Below are 23,912 nucleotides of genomic sequence, written 5' to 3'. Positions count from 1 at the left end.
CCCGGCCGATGGAAAGAACTCCGTTCAAAAAGTGCCCAAAATGTGGGTCTAAATTTCCCCACACCGACCTCCATCAGGTGTGTAACATTTGCCTCTCTCCAGAACACGAGGCTAGAGACTGCCCCGCCTGTAAGTCTTTTCGATCTAAAAATACCAGCCGGGATCGAAGAGCTCGACGCACCATGGCGCACTCCTCGACCGCGGCTCCACCGGACATCTTCGGAGACGCCGCCGAAGCTTCGGGGCAACTACACACCGAGCAGGAGGACGACGTCGTCAGCGCTTCCGAGGCCGACGACTCCGACGTGGAGGACATCACACCGGCGCAGCGGGTCGTGAGTACTGTACCCCCTCCCACCCCCGCGCCCAAAACCAAAGAGACTCAGGTTACACCCTCGCCTGCAGGCCTGGGCAAAACCAAGCACACAGCTTCTATCACCTCACCTTCGGGCCCGGTGTCAAAGCCTCAGAAGTCTCACGGCAGCTCGGGCTCGAGCCAGCCGACGCCTGGTGCCGAAAAACACCATCCGGCACCGAAGAAAGTGATACCCAGCTCGACTCCGAAGCCACCGGTGCCGAAGCCTGGACTCTCGGTGCCGACCAAACACAAACACAAATCTGTCGGCACCGACGCTCCGGCGCCGAAAACTCCTTCGCCGAAAAAACCGGAGGCTCCAAAAAAGCATGGCGCACAGAAACCATCGAAGCCCTCGGCTCCGAAACCTTCGGCGCCAGCGGACGATTCGGCGCCACTGGCTCTGTTTACACCAGACCCTTTGCAAAAGACTCTATTTAAAGATCCAAAGACTGGGCTATTGACTTTAATTATCAAGAAAAGACGCCTTGACACTCCGGCTCCTCCTCCACCACCCAAGCGGAAGGACTCTGCTACTTCTCCCCTCAGAGTGCCCTCCCCACTACCTCCTCCTCTGCCTCCTCCACCTCCTCCACCCCCTCCCCCTCCCAGGTCTCCGCCACCCTTACCTCATCACTCCCCGATCCCGTCCCCAGATCCCGATGACGGGGATCCAGATTATGACCCGGCGGACGCCCCAATGGACCCCACTCCACCGGGGACCCCAGACCCATGGGAAGACTACAACAACCCTGACATACCTGATATGCCTCAGGACGACCTATACCCATCCAGGCCGTCTCCTCCAGAGGACTCCTTAGGGTTTCACCACTTAGTGCAGAGAGCAGCACACTACCATGGGGTGGACATGCACAGCGAACCAGTGGAAGACGACTTCCTACTGGACACATTTGACATTCAGGACAAATCCACGTCTATTTTACCCATGCTTAAAGGTGTCACCAAGCATGCTGCAGAGGTGTTCAAAGACCCTGTCAGGGCCAGGGTACTGAACCCTAGAATAGAAAAAAAGTACAAGGGGGCACCCACAGACCCTGCATACATTAAGGGCCCTGCTCTCTTAGATTCCCTAGTTGTCTCCACAGCTAGAAAGCGGGCTAACTCCCAGTCCTCAGGAGAAGCCCCACCGCCAGACAAGGAATCGAAACTTTTAGACGCGTCTGGCAAACGCACCGCCTCCCAAGCTGCAAACATGTGGCGCATCGCAAATACACAAGCGCTACTTGCGCGCTATGACAGAGCACACTACGACGAACTTGAGGCTCTTATGCAGCACCTCCCCGAAAAACACAAGCGCAAGGCTCATGACCTGATACAGGAGGGTAAACTAATTACAAACGCCTCCATTAAGTGTGCCCTCGATGCACCCGACACTGCTTCTAGAGCCATAAATACCAGTGTCCTGCTTCGTCGTCATGCCTGGCTCAGGATCTCAGGGTTCAAACCTGAAGTCCAGGCGTCCATACTAAATCACCCTTTTGACCAACAAACTCTCTTTGGGCCAAAGGTGGACGAAGCGTTGGAAAAGATGAAAAAGGACACAGACACAGCAAAGTCTATGGGGGCACTCCAAACACAGGCCTCTAAACGTTCCTTTCGACGCTCATCCTTTCGTAGCACAGGCAGAGGCTTCTCCACCGATAGCGCCTCTACCTCCTACAAGTCCCCTCCTCAAAATACCTTTTCAAAGGGCAACCAAAGGGGTGGTTACAGAGGCAACAACAATAAGGGCAGGGGCAAAACTAACACCACCCGTTCTGCCGCCCCGCCCACACAATGACTCCCCTTCCCTCCCCCCAGACCATCCCACTCCGGTCGGGGGCAGACTGCAAAACTTTATCCACGCATGGGAGTCCATAACATCGGACAAATGGGTGACCCAAATTATTCGGTCAGGGTACTGTCTCGAGCTAACATCTACCCCACCCAATATCCCACCAAGGCACCGTCCAATGTCTCAAGAACATTCCACACTACTCAAACAGGAGGTGCTCTCCCTCCTCCAAAAACACGCTATAGAGCAGGTCCCCGTCAATCAGCAAAATCTAGGGGTCTACTCTCTGTATTTCTTAATACCAAAGAAAGACGGGACCCTGAGGCCCATTCTGGACCTCCGGCCTCTAAATGCCTACATACATTCAGACCATTTCCACATGGTCACCCTACAACAAGTCCTCCCGCTCCTCTGTCAGGGAGACTTTCTCACTACCTTGGATCTGAAAGACGCATACTTTCACATTCCAATACACCCTACTCACAGGAAGTACCTCAGGTTCGTGGTGGACGGTCAGCATTACCAATTCACGGTTCTCCCCTTCGGGGTCACCACCGCACCACGGGTGTTTACCAAATGCCTAGCAGTTGTAGCAGCACACCTCAGACGTCAACAAATTCACGTCTTCCCTTATCTAGACGACTGGCTAATAAAAGCCGCGTCCTACAATCAATGTGTGCAACATACCAACAGCACCATTCAACTACTCCACCGGCTAGGCTTCACGGTGAACTATCAAAAGTCCCACCTCTTACCATCTCACACAAAGCAATATCTCGGGGCAACTATAGACACCTCCAAAGGTATTGCCTATCCAAATTCAGCCAGAATCGCAAGCATACAAGCCTTGCGCAAAACATTCCTTCCTCAACACACTCTTCCAGCAAGAGTGTTTATGAAGCTCATAGGAATGATGGCGTCCTGCATTTTTATAGTGCCCCATGCAAGACTCCACATGCGTCCACTTCAAGAGTGCCTATCACAACAGTGGAACCAGGTCCAGGGTCAGCTGACGGATCTGGTGTTGGTGGACGGCCGCACCCATCACTCTCTGCAGTGGTGGAACACCACAAACCTTTCCAAAGGACGGCCGTTCCTGGACCCGGTTCCTCAGGTGATTCTAACAGCGGACGCATCGCTCTCCGGCTGGGGAGCGCACATCTTACACCTCACAATGCAAGGTCTATGGACGCCACAGCAAAAATCGCTCCACATCAACCATCTGGAGCTCTTGGCGATCTTTCTAGCCCTAAAATCCTTTCAAAAGCAGATTTCGGGCAAAGCAGTCCTCATTCGCACAGACAACATGACTGCAATGTATTATATCCAAAAACAGGGGGGGACACACTCTCCCCAGCTCTCCCGCTTAGCCCAGAGCATATGGAGATGGGCAATTCCCCAAAACATCTTTCTCCTGGCACAGCACGTTCCAGGCGTACAAAACACCGTGGCAGATCTGCTCAGCAGACAAACGCAACAACTACACGAATGGGAACTGCATCCACAAGTTCTTCACCCATTCTTCCAACAGTGGGGGCATCCTCAGATAGACCTCTTCGCCACCCACCAAAACAAAAAATGCCCAAGCTTCGCCGCCAGATACCCACACCCATTGTCCAAGGGCAATGCGATATGGATGAACTGGTCAGGCAGATTTGCATACGCCTTTCCACCTCTCCCGCTAATTCCATTAGTGGTAAGGAAGCTACAGGAGCACTCCCTCACACTCATTCTAGTAGCCCCAACATGGGCCAGGCAGCCGTGGTACACCACACTACTACAGCTATCGGTGGTACCACATCAAAAACTGCACCTGTCCCCATGCCTCCTAACCCAGAACCATGGAGAAATCAGGCTCCCGGACCCAGCTCAGCTCAACCTTGTGATCTGGCTCCTGTAATCTTAGAATTTGGATACCTTAACCTTCCCCCTGATTGCATGAACATCAGCATGGAAGCCAGACGTCCTACCACTAGAGCATGTTATGCCGCAAAGTGGAAAAGATTTGTAATTTACTGCCGTAACAATACAATCAACCCTTTAGATGCATCAATACAGCACATCATATGCTATCTGCTCCATCTTCACAGGTGTAACCTGGCATATTCATCCATACGCCTACACCTAGCAGCGATCGCTGCTTATCTACAAAACAGACAGCATTTATCACTGTTCAGAGTGCCCGCTATTAAAGCCTTTATGGAAGGCCTTAAACGAGTAATTCCTCCCAGGGCACCACCTTCCCCTGTATGGAATCTAAATGTAGTTCTTACACGGCTAATGGGTCCGCCCTTCGAACCAATGCATAAATGTGAGCTACAGTTCCTCACCTGGAAAACAGCTTTTCTCGTAGCTATCACTTCCCTTAGAAGGGTTGGTGAAATACAAGCGTTCACTATACAGGAACCCTTCCTACAAATACATCACAGCAAGGTCATACTTCGTACAAATCCGAAGTTTCTGCCCAAGGTCATTTCCCCCTTCCATCTCAATCAATCGGTGGAATTACCTGTCTTCTTCTCGCAACCTCAATCTGTTGCGGAAAGGGCTTTACACACACTTGATGTTAAGAGGGCTTTGCTGTACTACATACAAAGAACGCAACCTTTCAGGAAGACTAAACAATTGTTCGTTTCCTTCTCTCCACCACATAAAGGCAACCCCATCTCTAAATCAGGGATAGCTAGGTGGATTGTAAAGTGCATACAAATTTGCTATCAAAAGGCAAAAAGAACATTATCTGTTCCACCTAAAGCCCACTCTACTAGAAAGTTAGGGGCTTCTATGGCTTTTCTAGGGAACATACCCTTAGATGACATCTGCAAAGCAGCCACATGGTCAACACCGCACACCTTCACAAAACATTACTGTGTAGACGTGCATTCCAAGCAACAAGCTAGTGTGGGCCAGGCTGTACTAAAGACACTTTTTCAAACCGCTGCAACGGATACCGGTGGTCGCCGCTAGGATTGGGTACTGCTATATAATCTATGCTAAGTGTACAATCTGCAGCTCATATGCCTCAAACGGAATATGCTACTTACCAGTATGCATCTGTTCTTGGCATGTAGAGCTGCAGAGTTGTACACGCCCACCCGCCTCCCCGGCTACCTGTATCCGTTCCAGTCCATCTTATTTAGATACAACACACATGGGTTTCTCACTGTTATTACTACGCTCCATCATTTCCCTGTTGGCGAAAAACAATCTGAGGATGGAGCCGAAGCCTATGCGCAGTACGGACCGAAGGAGGAGTCACCGAACTCGTGACTTCCAAAGACTGTCCAAAGAACAAAAACAAACTGCAAACATCCGGGCCCAACACCAGATGGCGATCTATGCTAAGTGTACAACTCTGCAGCTCTGCATGCCAAGAACAGATGCATACTGATAAGTAGCATATTCCTTCTCTACAACGGCATCACAGATTTACACTGAATCACTACAGACTCAAAAAGCACGTTTTCGGAGCAAAGTTATAACTTGTTGCCAAATTTGGTGTAATTCCGTTCAGCCATTTGTCCGGTATTGGAGAGCAAAGTTTCTTGCAGGAATTAGCATAGGAAATTGCACTTTTGGGACCACTGCCTCACAAACTTTTTCTCATCTTTACTATCGCTTGATAGAGCATTGTGTATCTTTACATAGAGGAGCGGAGGTATTTTTTAGATTTGAAAGTTTAGTGCAGACTTTGCTGAAGTGGTTGGGAAAACAAAAAAAAAACACCCTCAGTCACTGGTGAACACAGTGTTGTCACCTCGCAAGCCACACCACAACATTAACTATACTTGTCACTCTTATCATACCATGTTCTCACAAATGATCTCAGCTGAGATGTCATAAGTGTTGTTATAAAAGTTGTGATTTCACTTACTGTAAGTGATGTATCATGAAAGGGTATAAGTAGTGCATCATAAAGGTGCGAGTTATAGTTAATGTAGTGTGGCTAGCGAGCTGACACCATTGTGTTTGGAGGTGTGCGAGTTATAGTAGTTTGAAGGTTGTGGATAAATAAAAAAATAAAGGTAGAACTATAACGTTAGAATTTCTAATGTTTGTGCAGTTTAAGCTTGGATTGAATAGAAAAAATAAATAACGTTTTCCTAACTTCGTTTTAACCTTTGATTTTTTTTTTCAATCAAATTTAATTGTTTTTTATTTTTAACAAGTGTTTCAAATTGTGCAGTGTAGTGTCGTGAAGTGGTGTGTTGTAGAGTGGAGTGGCATACAGTGTAGTGGTGTAGAGTGGAATAGCAAAGAGTGTAGTGGTGTGGAGTGGTATGACGTGGCTCATAGAGTGGAGTGACGTAGAGTAGACCAGCATAGAGTGGGATGGAATGGTGTAGAGTGGTGTGGTGTGGCATAGAGTGGAATGCTGTACAGTGTAGTGGCTAACAGTGGAGTGTCATAAAGTAGAATACCGTACAGTGGAGTGGTGTAGAGTCGAGTGGCGTACAGTGGAATAGTGTTAGAGTGGTGTTGGATGCAGGAGCAGTCTTACTCGGATCAGAATCTTCCATGTTCCAAAAAGGCCAATCCCAAAAAGGGAACAGTTACACAAAAGCACTACATGTATTCTGTGTCAAGTATAGTGTAAATTAAGGGAAAAAAGCCTTGGCTGATCATGTTTATCAACCCATTTGTAATCAAAAGGTAGTTCTTTGACTAATGTCTGAGGATTGACCATTTTAGGATTGTTATTTGTCCTTTATACAGAGCTAGCTCATTTAGGAAAGCCTTCCTCTGTTTTTCACGCTACACGGGCAGTGTCTTTATATATGGCTTAGCATTTGTTTATTTGAACTAATATGACTAGTTTATATTTATGTTGTCTGGTTAAATCCCACTTTGGATATTGCAGATTTGGGAATATTTTTAGGCTTCAGGAGTCTGCATCCCTCATTTTGAATATTGGCAAACTCTTACTTCAATGAACCTCACGATCTGTGAGTTGTTGGGGGGGCTCATTAGACTCAAAATGGTTGCATGCGAGCTTGGGGATTATGAAGAGAAAGACGTTTTGCCTGAAGAGTTTTGGTACTTCATGTTCTTTCTCCCACTGTGATGTGGTTTTTGGTCTCCTCTTACTGCCAATATCGTCATATTTCAAGTAGATACGCTTATCTCACAAGAATAGTATGACATACAATTGTATTATGGTTTTGTGTTTGGCAGTTTTCTCTCCTGTATAAAAGAACATAGTTTATGTTGCTTAGTCCTAATTTTAACTCTAAACTCCTGGTTCTCTGCGTTTCTTGCAGGACAACGAGACTGATAACCGAATGGTATCGGAATCTTCCCAGATGAGCGAATTTGAAACCCTTACTGCCAAGTTTCATTTTGTGGATCTAGCGGGATCTGAGAGATTAAAGCGCACAGGAGCCACCGGAGAGCGGGCTAAGGAGGGGATTTCCATCAACTGTGGGCTGGTAAGTGGAAATGATTTGTCTCCTCGGGCTGCTAATTAGTTTTTCTTTCTTGGCATCCTCTGTGCAATAATCCCCTGTGTGCTAATCCTTAATGATGCAGCGAACAAAGGCTTCGGTGCCACAGCTCACAAAGGCCAACCTAAATTGGATACAAGTAAGATTTCGGATCTTGGCATCATTTCTGCTAGTTTTTAGGTCTCGCCTGATCCAGCGCATGCGCTGGTCTGGACAAGACATTTTGTTTGCGGATTTTCAAAGTGCTGTCTGTGGCCTAAATCTTGCGTGCACGTGAGTGTGCACGCGCGCAGCCAAAATGTGTCTTTCCTCCGCCGTGCTTGATCGCGACCGCGATCACTTTCTCTTTCGCGGGCCGCGTGGCCATGTCATTTTCACGGCCAATGCTTGTTAAAGAATGCTAGCCATTTCCTTCCCGTGGTTTTAGAGCAGGGATGTTTTTATAGGATCTGAATGTCCCCACGAACAGTTTGCCTTCAGACTCATTCGGCGTTTTGTACACATGCCTCCGGATGATTCTAATTAAGCACTCTCTGTACTTTACCCCTGTTATGGCATACCCCTTTGCATACTTTGTTTTAGCCATTTTCATCTTGAATGCCAGGGATCGGAGTTTTGGTTTAAATATTTGGAAGTCTCAGTAAAGTTTGTTTTCCGTCTGTAATTGTAAGGGACGAGAGATGCACTGGAGTGCGGGGGAGGGCAGGAAGGAATCTTTACGTGAAGCATCTTAGACACTTTCTCGAAACTGGATTGTTCGGTCTCCTATCTAATCCTTAAAGCCAAGCGGAAGTAAAAGCAAATGAATTGCTGAGCTAGTAGTGCATTAAAATCGAAGTGTTGGATTGTGGCATCCTTTATTTTAGATTGTGGAATTTCATATTTTTTTTTTTAGTATATGCTGCACATAATCTAAAACTGATTTCCCACGGCTGCAGGATCAGTAATTAATTAATCCTACGATGTCATGTTGGAGTTGTCATTTTCATCATTCTCAGATCGATGTTCTAATGCCATTAGCTGTTTAATCTCCTGTCACCCTGCTACTGGGTTTCAGTGATACCCCCATGTGTGAACACTTGTTCACCTGATGAAACCGCTCCCCCTTGGCTTGATGCCACGTGGTAAAAAACCCTTTTCTTCACTTACTTTGTTAGCAGGAGCATCACAAAGCTGTGCCTACTATGGTAGAACAACTTACACTTGGTGAAATAACTTACTTTTGTCTTGATACCAATGACATCACTTTGGCCTTGGCACATGGTGACTCACTCTGCCTTCCCTGGTCACAAGGTCGCATTGCTCGCCCTTTCTTTATCAGCACCTGATGTAACTGTCCTTCCTGCCCTCTCACTTGTTAACATCACTTCTATTTTGACTTTTTGTTAGATGGCATCACACACCTTTGCATTGTCTATGCTTTATCGGTCTATGCCATTTTATTATAGGTTTGAATATGTCCTCTCAGTAACTTTTTTTTTATTGTTGTAGGACTAGTGCTAATGCCTCAAAAATACATCTTTTAGCTTGTGGCATCCTTATTCTCACTGTCCAGATGCTGCCAATACCTTTGCAGACCACACTTGGCCAAATTACCTCCGGGTCTGTATGTTACACCTCCCCCACCCTGGTATCTACATTGTATCCCGGCTCCTGCGCAATGCCTAGATTGGCTGAGATGCTTTGCAATGGTACTGTATTTTAATACCCTATGTTTTTGCTAGCCGAATAAAAGAATCTATGTAAAATAACCTGATGGTGCCATGCAGGACTAAATTACTGAAGTTCCCTGCATTGAAAATCACCACCTCTTCATCGGGGCTTGAAATGTACGCAGTACAGTGAGCTGTGAAGACCTACGATGGCATTATTGCTGTTAAAGGTTACTTTTTGGAAGCATGGGGTGGCACTTTGTGGCATATAAAGGCACTTTTGAGCATTTTTGATATACAGGATGCCACTTTTGGGATATATGGTACTTTGGGTCTCTGTTTTGGTCCATATGGTACACTTTTGGAGACAACAGTTACACTTAAAGGACATTTGATGGCACGTTTGGGAAAAGTTTAACACTTTTGGAGCCTACAAAGGCCCCTTTGCATGGCCTTTTGGGGCATATGAAAGCTTTTATGACACAGGCTGGAAGCAGCTCAAGATGTTTAAGTGTTCTAGTAACATCCATGTGGTACACATGTTCCACTGTTACAGGCCATGCAGTGTGCATCGTTTACAAACACTTGGGAAGAGTCACTGGAATTGCAGGTGGTCTTTCTGAAATGCTTACATAAAGGTTTATTTGTTACAAAAACCAACTGATTTCAGTAGAATAAACACTGTTTTTGTTGTTTGCGTAATTCCAATACACTGTCAAATGTATTATTTTTGTTGCTGTGTTGTCTGTCATTTTGTTGCGCACTTCGCCCACTGTTGTCTGTTACTTTTTCTTTTCCTTGTCTGGTTGGTTGCAGACTGGAGCATGCATATGTGATAGAAGATTTCATGTGAACTATTTTTTATATTTAGTAAATGTCTATCTTTGTCAATCAATCAATCAAAAGATATGTTTATTTAGACCATTGGCCTTTAAACAATACAGCAATTTATGTTTGTTGCATTTTAAAACATTTTCTTTTTTAAACAAAAATGGTCAGATACATATCAAGCGATCTCTTTCATCTTTTAAGTTATAAGAGAGTGCCTATTTAAAATATACATTCACATAACATGTCTAAAAATAGTCCCATAAAATACTTAAACCCTCATATTTGTCCATAGTACATATTTTGGACAATATTTCAAGAGACACTTAAAATTTAGGCTGATAGGGGAGTCTTGGAAGTGTCCTGAATCACATAATTTGAGAGTGAAAGCTGGGGTTAGGACCCATGTCTAAAGTGTAAAGCTAAGATTTTAGATCATCTCTTTTCCTGATTGTTACTCCCGAAATGTATGGACTTTGGAAGGGGTTATTAATCCAAATAGAGGAGTCAGAAGTCCCAATCACTCCGCGCTTTTCGCATGAGCAAGTAACCAACCACATGCTTAGCAAGTTGAGCTCACAACATTTTCTTAGAGTGCGCATGCTGATAGTGAAAACGTTTGTGTTAATGACTTCTATGCAATTTGAAGAACTTGTACGTATGAACTCAAATCTTGCATTTAGTGGCAAACCATTCTCTTCCACAGACTGTGCTACTAGAAATTGTCAAAGGGTTTGCTCTGCAGGCGGCTGGGTCTACTTGTCCAATGACCAAAACAAACATGAACACTAGTTGTCCTTGACTCCAAATAATGTTAGTCTGCACAAAATAGATGTAGAAAGTATAGTTAAAGCAGCGTCAAAACTTTGACCCCAATCCTAAACCACCGGTACTGGATAAATGTGAAAAATTTGCACACATCTTCGACATACAAATGAATAAATATTTATATATATATATATATATAATATATATATTAAAGCTTCTTTTCCTGTGCAGATAATCAACATGATTGCCACTCCGACCAGAAAATCCCCTAAAACTTTAGAGACATTACCAACTCTGAATTTAGAAACACCATCGCTCATATAAACCCCTCCAGCCACTTCCTTGACTCTGCACCCGTTTAGCTAAAGAGATGTGAAATGCCCTTATGCCCCACTTGTCTAAAATTATAAACATCTCCTTACAACAAGGCATTTTCCTTGACTGCCTAAAAATAGGGAAGGTCTCTCCACTATTTAAACCAAGCATTGGCATAGCCAATAGGTCTCGCCTTTGGGACCTTATTAGTGTTTAGCCATGCAACAGTTGCATAACTAAATACTTATAAGGTCCCAAAAGCGAGACCTATTGGCTATGCCAATGCTTGTTAATATTTCTTATGGGAAATCATGTCGGTTTGGGTGCTAAACTTTGGAAATATAACAACTTGATGTATTTGCGTGTTTGAAAATACATTATCATGTTAATAGTTCACATCCTTGCTTAAAATTACAATATATCAGAAAGCTGCTACATCAAGCCCTTTTTAACCTAATGATGTTTGCATTTCAGTACACTTTACAGGTAACAGCCAAAAACTTAACATATACAAAACTTTACATTTAGTAGGACATGTCTGGATTCTGTTCGGATAAACTATAAATTATGGTAGGCATTATACATGTATTAGGTCAGTACACTTTTTCAGTTGGTCTGTCTGCTCGATTTATATAGTGCTGTCTGATATGGTGAAAATGATGAACTGCCGCCATTCCTTAGATAACAAAGATAGGTCCGTAAAGGGACTATTTTTAGCTCTCCTCTACAGACGGCTTCGGCTGCTTTTTGGCAAACAGGCTTGTTGTATTCAGTATAGGTTTCGACAGGGCTTTAAGTGGGATGAAAAAACTGGGGGGGGGGGGTCTCTCAAAGGGGCGTGGCCAATGTAATTAAGGGCGTGGCTTAAAACGCGTAAACTAAAGATCTGTGCTTAGCATAGTGTGCCACCCGACTTGTATTTTGCTGTTTGTCATTGCATCCAGATATATGATAAAAACAAGTAACATTATACCTACAACAAGTCAGGACTATTGGCTTTGTCAATAGTTGTTAGTTGCATAAGATAAATAAGCAGCCAATATGGCTTGTTATATTTAATATTGAAAAAGCTTCCAGTTAAGACCTGGTGACACCACGACAATGTTGCTGCTCCTGAGTTTCAAAAGAAGAAGGGACATCCAGAGAGAAAATTACTCTCATTAAATGATTTCCCATCCCGTACAACGCTCTCCTGGCATGACGTCATGCCGTAAATTCTCCTCTAGTGAGAAGTGAGCAGTGTGAAGAACGCACATGATGTGCCTGCTGTCACTGCAGTCTGGAAAAAAAAAACGGATGGTGTATGCCAGGGCACAAAACAGAGCCCGATAGAGACCCGTTTCGAGGCCTCCTTTAAAAAAAACTGCCGGTGCTCATCACCGGTGAGACTTGGCCCATTCAAAACCCTGGGTTACGGACGGTGGACTTTGTATCTGATTGCTTTCTAGTCTCACTGTGCCCTTTTCCTAATCCAGTGGCTTTCCTCCCTCTTCTTGTTTGTCCCGTCCTAAAAGTCTTTTGGATTCACCATCTTTTAATTAGATAAGCTGTATTCTTTCTTCCACTGCTGCCTTGAGGGAGCATTTTTTAATTTTTCATTCAGCACTTAATGGAAGTGCATTTCTTTACTTGCTCTGGCCTGCAATCATTCGCACCTGACATCCCCGCCCTGACGATCTTTCTACTCTCCCACTTGTCCTTTACTTTCCAGCCTTGCTCCCTGTTTTTTAAAGTATTGATTTTTGTAAATGTCATCTCTGTTTTCCAAAGTGCCCTTCCCCATCTCTATCTGATTAGCTATCCCCCCCGTACTCATTCTTTGCTACATTGTGCTCTTCGTCCTTTTCAATTTCAGTTTTGTACTTTATTTCCCAGGGGGTATGAAAATGCAGTGTCGCCAGGCTTTACCCTTATTTGTTTTTTTATGCTCCTTCACACTTTATTAATTTATAATTTAAAACGGTTCTTGGCTGTGTAACAACAATACATTTCAAAATGCTAATATGACCTCTAAGGAGTCATAAAGTATGAACACTCACTGGTGCCTTCTTGGAATGTTTTTCTATGAAAGAAAAACATTCCAAGGTAGCTACTGTGCGTGTGCATACATTGTTATGGGTGAATATCTTAGAATGGGTTTCTTTATAAAGAAAAGCTTTCCAAGAGGGCTGCTGTGCACGTGCCTGTATCTTGACGCACCTGCTACCATTTTAATGGAAGTGCCGGTGTCAATGGAAACAACCATTGGCAGAGCTAATGGCCCAGCACTTACAGTTCAAAGATGAGACCTGTTGGATTTACTATTGCTTTTTATTCAGTGAGTTACAGATGCAGGCTGTTTGTAAGGTCTGCGGCAGCTCTTTCAAGTTTCCCAGGTCCATGTGTGGCGCTGCGCCACTCCAGGTTTTTTTTCTTTGAATTATGGGAACTGTAGTCTTCTTTATTCCATTATAAAACAGAACTACAAGTACCAGAATAAAAAAAAAACCTGGACTAGTGCATCACATCACGCATGGACCTAGGAAACCTGCCAGCTATGTCTGCTGATCATTAGTTAGCTTGGTGTTGCCACTTGGCCGTCCTTCCTTACCCTTTAAGTGACTACCTCAAAGGGAACCGCATCGTTTGACCGATGTCTATCTACAATTATCTTACAAGTTGACAGTCATTATAAATGCCTGTACACCGTGAGCACCTACTTGTATTGAGCCATTTCAGGGACAAGCCATTGTGAAATGCAGCTATGAGAATTAAAGAAGCAAGGAAAGATTTGTTGGTTGCAGTAATTTATCTTGTGGTGTTTTAGGCCTCAAGTTCATCTATTTTTTCATAGTCTGTCATCAGACAGAGAATCTAAAAAATTTGCATATTTTTAGTAAAACGATTTTTCTTTTGGCAGAATAGTCTTCTGTTTCCTGGGCCATCAGTCATCTGGCCAGATATTATCATAGGCTCCTGTAGATAGCGAAGAAGACAACTAAATGAATATGTAATTTGCTCACTAAGATGGTTTCTGATGACAAGGAAGTTCCCAATATCAAAATGAGCATTTTTAGAAATCGTTGACTCACTAACTCTATCATTGAACTCTAACAAGCAAAGAAATGTGTTACGTCTTGTAATACTGACATAATGTTTTTGTAAATATGGCTGATGAATCATCATGGAAATTGAAAGCGGTCAGAAAATCTGCCAGATGTTTGGAGTTACTGTCTTCATCTAAACCCATCTCTCTCCTGCTTGGGGGCTTTTGTGGTTTTGGGAGTCAGCCAAGATAGCAGAACAAAGCACCACACTGTTTTCATCTCGTATATACATGTATAATCGGTATTCGTATAACGCAGTCCTAGCCAAAGAGCAGGAGAGCACTATACTTTGTGGGGTGTGTTGGCAAACAGTGTAATATGTACATCAAGTAGGGATTCCTATTTTTGAATTACATAATTAGCTTACATTTCACATATGTATTATTGATTTTCACATTTTTACATTTTCAGGCCCAGAGAAATTAAATGGTTTACCCAGAATTGCAAGACTTTCCGTCATGTTCCTATGCTGTGATTCATTGACGAGAGGAGCCTCAAGAGGACTTGTATAGGCACCAGGGCAATTAATATAGCCCTCTCCTTTGCTTGCTCCCATGCTTGTATCAAAAGAATTAGTGGTTGGGTTTAGAAAAAGTGATGATGTGTCCTCAACTCCTATAGTACACCACTGCTTGCTAGTGTTAGAATGCCTCTGCTTCAAAATGGCTTACCTTTCTTTCAGATGCTTCAACAATCAACCTCCGCTTTATCTTGCTTGGGGATGCAGATTTATCTCCACAGGAGTAACCTATGGAGTAAAGAGATAGCTGGTATGAGTACCAAAGTTGCACCTCATTTCTCACAGTGGATGCTTCTTCTCTTTGCATACCTCTACTGTCTGGAATGCGCTGCAATAAGATTTGTCTCCCACTCTCACTATCTTCAGGAAAAAGCTCAAGGAGAGTTTGTTTGCTGAGGCAGAAATTCATAAAACAAGCTCCAAGAGACTCAGTCAGATGGTCTGGCCTTTATGCCTGCTCTCACCAATCTTTTACAAAAGCCTTCCTGTTTTTAGTATTCTTCCGCTCTGCCTCCCTCACATTACATGCTTGCAGTTTTTTTTATAACCAACATTTTATTGATTTTCAAAAACATATGGGAACATTTGCACAAGACAAACTTTACTGCTTTCACATGAACCTCCTACCCTGCCCTTAAATAGCCTCACCTCCACATTAGTCCTTAAAAGTCAAACCATTTGTCACAGATTTTCCGTTTTTTCTGAGGATAACCCATTGCTCCTTACACTGGTTCTCCTTTTTGGCACACCGGTCCATTTCCACTCAGGAAACGTTGGCCGCTTCACCTCTCCCCAGTGTCTTGCAATCTCTCTCTTGGCCAGTAGTTTTGCATTTCCATCCAGGAGGAGCTCTCCACTTTATTGCAATTTTTTTAAGAAGGGCATGGTAGAGAGATAATAACTCACAATGAGTTGGCAAAATAAATCAAAGTATTTTTGCTCCCCACAAGAGTGAATGCCATTTTTTTCAGTCTGTCTTCTGAACAAATTCCCCAAGAAGGAAAAATGAATGCTGATCACTCTTGTTTGTCTCTTGTAAGTGCTCATTTTGGATTACTTGCTGATATTCAGGATTCTTACTTACAAATATACCCATCAACTGAAAGCTTTGCTAGTTCCTCTAGTTTCTGGTAGGCTAACTTGAAAACTCGGACTAATCTTTTCTGTTTCACCTCAGCCTTTTTATGTTTTTGAAAGTTTGTAATTGATGGCGAGACCCCTTTGCAATCACTATGTTAATGTGTGCCTTTAATACGTAAGTGGGTTTATCAAATAATATTTGCCAGAAAAGATCAAGCCACAATACAGGACAACGTGCTCCCTCTTTTACAAGTTGGGTGTGTATATTGAAGTAATTTTGGGGCCATTCGCACCTCAAAGTCTTAATAGTACTATGTCTGCATGCTCATGAAATAGTGCGACACCCAATCACATAAAGTGCCAACTGAACAGTACTCTAAAATACAAATAATAAATATGTGTGGAACCGTCTTTCGCATTTATCCTGGCATCTCTTGCAATTCGATTAAAGTACCCTTACCCTGCAGGCGTGGCTTGTATAAGTCTAGGTATAGGTGAGTAAGATCGCCAGGATGACATTCTTGAGTTTTTCCTTGCAGCAATAAGACTTTCCATTAAGTCGGCATCATTTTGTCTGTAGTGTGAGGATGCTCCAGTTGTTTTTTTCACTCTTTGTTTTGGTTTGAGAGTCGTTTAAAATGTAATCTAGTAGGACAGAAACTCCAATTTCTGTTGCAATAACATTTTTAAAAAGCGGTCTTCTGGAAGACTATCCTAAAATTTGTTATGATAGGCAAGCCACTAGTTCTTAGATAGAACATTATGCTAAAATGAGGCAAAACGTGTTAGATTCCCATCAAGGGATGTGCATTGATTGGACTACTGCTTGACCCACATCCAAATTGACATGCTCTGCTATGCAGAAAATGTTACTCTCTCTACAAGAACTTTACCCTGTTTCCTCTTTGAGGACGGTGTTACTAGACCTTCCTATGACAGATTGGATGCCTTCTCAGATGTTAAAAAAATTGTAGCGGTGGACAGATCCATCTAACTTTCATTTGGACCTGTCATTTCTCATGAGTCTCACCAAAGTTCTGATTGGAATTTATTCTTCAGCTTCTTGCTGGATAGTCAAGCGACTACACTTAAGTATTTCTTTGTCCAAAAATAAATCTCTCCTTCGCGTAAACATTTTTGAGTGCAGAACAGTACCAATCCAGAGGCTTTGTTTCACAATTGGGGCCAAATGTTCAGGTATTGGCAGACCGCATATTTGCAGTCAATTATATTAGCTCACAGGAAAGGGCTCATCACCTTTCAGCAGAGATGTATTTATGTAATGGATTTGGCATTGCATCATTAGGTATTTCAGTTGGCAATGCATTTGGATTGGTAGCAGAAAGTTTATTCTAACAGACCTAAGTATGTTTAGTTTACAGAGGTGAAAAAGATCTTTGTTTTCTGGGGTCCAAATAGTAAACTTAGTGCCATCCTAGAAGAATTCTATATAAACGCTTCAATATCTGAAAGAGACATTGTGCCACAAATTCCTTAACTTTTGAATTCTTCCCAGTCGTCAGACTGGATCCGGAAATCTTTCAGCAGTACCTCTGCATGCCTGGGTAAATACCTTTTACACTACAAATCATTCACAGAGTGGGGAGGATGGGTAGGGCGTTAATGAATCTGCGTCTAGACTATGTCTTTACCAGATAATGCGTTACCGAAGGTAAGTAACTTGTTCAGTACAGCCACATCCCTGAGATGAACTTTCATAGCATACGTAGACTGTCTCTTGCCTGCTGTGCATGGTAATAAAGGTGTTCTGCCATTGTATGCGCAGCACACATCATCCTACCCTGGTTCAGCTGATTTGATTTCCTTGAAATCAAGTATTTAATCTTGGTTCATTATTCAGATTCACAGAATGTTAAATTTCTTGCCCATTGAGAAGGACATATGGTTGTAATGTACATGAATTCAATCTCTGAGTATATGTGCTCAATACCACTTATTAAATAATGTGAGAACCTACATGTAAGAAAACAGGACTTTTTGCAGTGTCCCCTCCACTTTTTGCCCTGAGGTTGACTACCAGATGCTGGTTTTCAACTCTGACAGTGCACTGGCGCAGGCTAACCAGGCCCCAGTGCCAGTGCTCTTTTCTCAAAACAGATATATGTAAGTGGGTAACCGCATTTGACACGCACTTTGCCCCCCCCCCACACCCCCTTATATGTCTCTAGTATATGGTACCAGTGCTAACCAGGACATTGGTGGTAAAGGGGTCCCCAGGGCTTGCAGCACTGTTTGTGCCACTCTGAGTAACCCAAGTAAACTACTGACAGCAGTCCTTCCATTGCGGACTGCAGGAACAGTTTAAACTGCTCCATTTAGACTTTGCCTTCACCATGTGTGGCAAGGTCAAAGCACTATCCTTAATATATGTCGGTCACCCCTAAGCAAGGCCTCCTCAGCCCAGGAGGCAGGGAGCCTTATATTAAAAGTGTGGGCATTTAAGTGCAAGCTTATATGTCCCTATATTGGCCCTTACCATTGAAGTACACTATAAGAGATGGACAGTCCCTAGGATAACATGAACTTGCACCCAGGGTTGCTAGCTCCATTATGGTACCATCTAAATATGTTGTGTTTGTTATCACACAACATGCCTTCTCACCCATGACATGAATCTCTTGCCAAGAGCGATGTGGCATGCACCCAATTGACTATCTTGGAGGTTGCCCCACCTTTCCTGGCCTCTAGTTGGCAGCCCGCGGTAGTTGCTGCCAAGACAGGATTCTGACCTCCTGCTAGGCAGTGTGAGCACTCCCAAGAGTCAGCAACAAAGGCTTGGGCAGAAGGAGGTCACACCTCGTCCTTCTCAGTAAGGAGAGTTAAGTGGCACATCAAGGCGATGAGCTTCAAAGCTTTCATTGCCTCTTGTATGCATCAAGGCTACCTCACGAAGTAGTAAACAGCCCTCTCCCTGCCCCAGGCACGTTTGCTACTGGACAGGTGGGAAATTAGGCATGCAGGAGGTGTACACCCCCAGAAGGCTAGCCACACCTCTAGTGTGGGTTGCCGGGTCTGTACAGCTAAGCAAGACTGCTGCTATTTTTAAAAGTAGTAGAAATAAAGGGTTCTGGGTAGAAAAGGTGACCTTCCCCTCTGGATGTGGTCACAGATTAGCTGAAGGGACTAGCAGGCCATTGGCTACTTGCTCCCACACCTGTCTCTCCCTTAATCTAAGATTCAAGGGACACCCCTGACAGGTACCAGAACGTCAGGTCTGGTCCAACTTGCATCAAAGAGGATAAAGAATGGACCCGAGAGGACAACAACCGGACTTTGAACACAGCAAAAGAGTGAAACTTCACTTGTAGCAACACTCCTGGAACTGCTCGATCAAGGCTGATCCTAGGCTAGAGGTTGGTTCTCCAAATATAGGGAGTCCAGTGAAAGCCAGAAGCAACCTCAGATTCCCTTGAACTAGTCTGATACAAACTGAGAGTAAATCAATGCTCCGAATCCAAAGAACCGCCAAGGGATCGCCCAAAAGCAGTGGTCCAGTGCATTTTGAAAACTGTAGTCCTGCCTTCCACGAAGTTTCAGGCCCCTGTGTTCCTCTGGACCGCTGGACGTCAAAGAATCTCTCTGCTGAGCTTACTGCTACCAAGGCTTGTTGGTCGCACGCCTAGCAAATGACCCCTTTACTCGACACTGCATCTGGAGTACACTCTGTAAAACCTGCTTCCAATGTCAGCAGCTATGTGCTTGTCAGCATTTTGCACCCCATATCATCTGTAGCACTGTGATTTCAGCTTCCCCGCGGCTCCCGTTCAGCACCAGGGACAGCCGGGACAAATCTGCACCCGGGCTCCACAGGGCAGGTCAAATTTAACTGACTGTCGTTTCCTGGTCTTGTGACCCGTAGCACCTATACCCTGTAAAGGTTCCACGCAACTCAACCTGCAAGTGACCGATTGTCACTAGTGGTTTTTACCATTGACCGCAATAGGAAAATGTTATGTTGCACTGATTTTATATTTCTTCTAAAATCCACAACTCCGGTTATATGGATCTGATCAAGTGTGTTTTGGTGTCTAAATTTAAGATTAACATTTGCTTTATTTTTTATAAATTAGTGTCGGATTTTTTTCAAGTTGTCAATTACTTATCGTCCAAATTGGTACTCTGAAATGCTTAACACATGTTCCTAAATACTGAGCTAAGGATTTATTATTGTGAAAGTAAGGACCGTTTGGGGTTTGTGATAGTATTACATGGTGACGCCTAATCACCATCACCGCATAGTACTCCATCTTCCTACATTACCTACAAATATAACACTAAGAATTTGTCTAAAAAATCATCTCATTCATTTATGTTGTTGAATTGTTTACTTTGCAGCGTAACCTTTGACTTGAAAAACTAAGATTCAAAACTAAACAGTTATGATACAATTGTGTGCCATTTAAATTGGGAAATCAAAGAATTCTTAGGAAATTAAATCTATTTACGATTTAGAGTTTTTGCAAACTCCTGAACTAACACTCCTGAAATTTGCTACTTGTAAATTAATTGCGCTTTGGTATTTGAATTGTTTTTGGGTGACTATAAGTCTTAGATTTGAACTCATTATGAGCTGCTGTTTGGAATAATTTTTATTGTAGCTTTACAGTTTTTTACAATTTCTTCTTTCTGGTGATATTTGGAAATTTATCAGTTTGCTGTTATATCCTTATATTGTTTGAGAAAGCTAATGTTGGTCCTACAAAACTCGTACATTTGTTTGCACTTGTATAGCTATTGCAGATGTGCCCCCAACCTGAAAACACACGCTTTGCTTACTTCTGGCAAGCACAGGCCAAGATACATGTGGGGCCTGAATACCACCACATTTATAAGTCATAGGTGATTGAATTTATCCATGGGAACGCATATTTTCCCCATGAGAAACCTGGCATTTTTCCTTTTATGTAGAAACTGCTTTTCATATTTAATGCTGTAAACTCATACCCTTGGTTGGGGCATTAAAAATATCCTTTCTTGTCTGTTTCAGTTGGCACTTGGCAATGTTATAAGTGCACTGGGTGATAAGAGCAAGAGAGCTACACATGTACCATACAGAGATTCAAAACTGACAAGATTGCTTCAAGACTCTCTTGGAGGGAACAGGTAAGATATGCTTGGACCATTATCTTCATAAAACAGAATTCTCTGTATAATGAAGTATACATCTTGTTTTTTTTAAACTATATTATAATCTCAGTAAAAGTAAAAAAGTGTATTCAAATATTTTATTGACTTGTGTTTATTTTGGCAAGAACAATCATTGTTTGTTATCTGATAGTGATGCATTCAAGTGAACATCACATTATAGTAGATTTGTCCTACAGTTACTTATGTCTCCTTCATTCTTTGTCTCTGAATAGCACAGATACTTGAACACCATTCTAGTTAAGCAAGTTTTTTTCTGTTTCAGGAATCACTGACACTAGATATGGTGTCCCATGGGTGTACATGTCCCCTTCACTTTCAATGTAATATTCCCTTGTTACCTAGTGTCCTGGCTGCACCAGTCTGAGTGCATGTTGTCCAGAATCCCACATGAGTAGAGACAATTCAGAGGCTACTCTACGTCAATGATTGGCTTTTGAAGGGGGGCTCTCCGCAGTCAGTTGTAGGCCACCTTGAGATTATGGCAAACTTTGTGACATCGTTGGGGTTCACGATCAGTGAGTGAAAGTCGTACTTGATCACTTTGTAAAGGTTGTTGCTCATTGAAACCATACTGAATACAGAGTAGTTCCTGTTCTTCTCTCCGCCACAAATTCAGAATATTCTGCTCTAATCCCAATACTTTAGCCTCAGTTCTGGATTTTTGTGAGAGCAGCTCTGAGGCTCCTTGTCCTCCTCGGCTTCTGCATCATCCATCAGGTGGCATATGTGGGCTCTCCAATTGAATCTAATTTCCAGTGGGCTCCACACCAAAGAAAATTTACTGGAAGCCCTTTGAATTTCAGAAGAGACAACTCACAATTTTCAATGGCGGCTGTTCAAACGCAATTGGTCCAGCGGTAGTCTCCTCTCCCTTCCCTATCCTGACAGTTTTAACAGACATTTCATTAATTGGTTGCGGAGTCCATCTATGGGAGGTGGAGATGATCGGAATCTGGTCTCTGATGGAAGCCCGGCTGCATATCAGACTGTTGTAGCCATGAGCCATACATCAGGCCCTGTAGGCCTGCCATCCCTCTAGAGGAGGCTGGTGCAGGTTCTCAAGGACACCACCAGCACCATGGGGTATTGCAACAAGAAGGGCGGTATAGGGTCCAGGGTCCTGTACCAGGAAGCTCTACGCCTCTCGAGTTGGTTGGAGTATCAGTGCAATCCCTGATAGAGAACCAGCTGGCGGGATCCTTGAATGCCAGAGTGGATGCTCTAAGGGTGCAATGTTTGATAGATCAAGAATGGTGTCTGCATCCCAAGGTGGTGCAGTCAGCTTCTGACAGTAGGGAAAACCCTGTCTAGATATTTTCTTTCTGTCCCCGACTCTCCTTTTTGAGTTCTGAAAGAGATCAGGAACTAGGCCGATGTCATTCTGATGGCTCCGGATCTGGACCAGGAGAGTGTGGTACCTGGAAATTCTGGGCATGAAAAACTGTTCTCTGATCAGTCTGCCTCTTCACGAGGATCCCCTGCTTCAGCAACAGGTCCGGATCCTCCATTCAAATCTACAAAATTCACACCTCTATCCGTTTAGATTTGAATGCATTTGATCTGCCCCTGAAGTGGAAGATTTCATCCTACCTGCTAGACGGCCTTCCACAAAGTCCATTTATGCCGTGCTCTGGGACAGGTTTGTGGTCTGGTGTGGTAGTTGTAAGATTAAGTCTTTACAAGCCACAATATCTTAAGTTCTTTTGTTTGTTTTGTCTTTGGCCCACATAGGTCTTGCATTGGGCACTATGCCAGCCCTTGTGACCTTTTTGTGTTTATAGGACTAAACGTCCTTGGTTAATCACTTTTTGTGGCATAAAAGGTTTGACACATGGTTCCTCCCAAACAATTGTGTTGACACGGTGGTACCTTAATTTGGTTGAAACATTTTCATATGCAGTCCCTATGAGCTGATACATAGCTGCTGGCTGGGTCTCTTGACTTTGAAGACTAGCTTTCTCATTACGATTTTGTTAACTTCTTGCAAGAGTGTGCTTTAAGCACTGTCTTTGCCACCACCCTACACCACCTTTTTTCCAGACAAACTAATGTTGAAAACACAGTCAGCCTTCTTTCCTAAAGTTGTGATTGCTTTTCACATTGAGCAATCTATCACCCTGACAGCGTTATTTGCCCCTCCTAACCCCTCGAAAGAGGAGAAAAGATTCCTCTGCTGAACCCGAAAAGACATTAAGCTTTTATATAGATCGCAGCAAGGAACACAGGGTGGGCGATCAGCTTTCTGTGGGGTTCTCTGGGGCCAAAAACAGGAAGACTCTGCAGGAGAGGACCCTGTTGAAAGGGATAGTCCTCGGTATTAAGATCTGCTCTGCACTGACCAAGAAGTAGCCACCAGAAGGTCTGAGACATGAGCGTCTGTGCATAGGTACATGATCCACTGCTGCCTTGATAGCCAGGTCTGGTGGGAAGGACATTTTACCCGCCAGGTCCTGCAAAAGTTTTTGGTCTGAGCACACTCCACAGACCCAACACAAGGGGAGAAAGTGCTTTGGTATCTATTCTAAATATGTGGTTAAAGGTATCCATTAGAAGAACAAGTTAGTTACCTTCTGTAATGCTCGGTCTGATGGATATTCTATCTAATCGTAGATTCCTCCCCTTTCTGCGGAGTAGTTCCTTTTTACTATTCGGTTCGGCGAAGGGTTTAGTTAGAACAGGAAGAAATGGCGCTCTAACAAAATCGCACAAAATAGTAAAAATTGAAAGGTGATTACGGTGCTGCAAGGTCAGGGGAAAACAAACCCTGGCTAAAAGACCCCTGCAAGAGTGTGGGTAGGAGACCCCCGCTGGAAAATCTGAAACAAGTCCTGCGCACACGTTTCTCAGGGTGTGGGTTAATGGTGTAAAACCATCATTTGGATTCGTTATTTGTACAAAAT

General features: G+C 43.6%; 1 protein-coding gene across 8 annotated transcripts in view; it reads left to right on the top strand.

The window, feature by feature from the left end:
• KIF21A (kinesin family member 21A) overlaps window positions 1–23,912 on the top strand; it is a 719,281-nt gene that overhangs the window by 260,086 nt on the left and 435,283 nt on the right. For all 8 annotated transcript variants that reach the window (XM_085654100.1, XM_085654097.1, XM_085654095.1 and 5 more), the window contains exons 6-7: window positions 7,412–7,579; window positions 20,852–20,967. In XM_085654100.1, coding sequence (XP_085510226.1) covers window positions 7,412–7,579; window positions 20,852–20,967 — 284 coding nt within the window. The remainder of the gene's footprint in view (window positions 1–7,411; window positions 7,580–20,851; window positions 20,968–23,912) is intronic.

Source organism: Triturus cristatus, chromosome 4_1 (assembly GCF_964204655.1).
Source record: "Triturus cristatus chromosome 4_1, aTriCri1.1, whole genome shotgun sequence".
NCBI lineage: Eukaryota > Metazoa > Chordata > Amphibia > Caudata > Salamandridae > Triturus > Triturus cristatus.
This window is presented reverse-complemented; position numbering and strand designations above follow the sequence as displayed.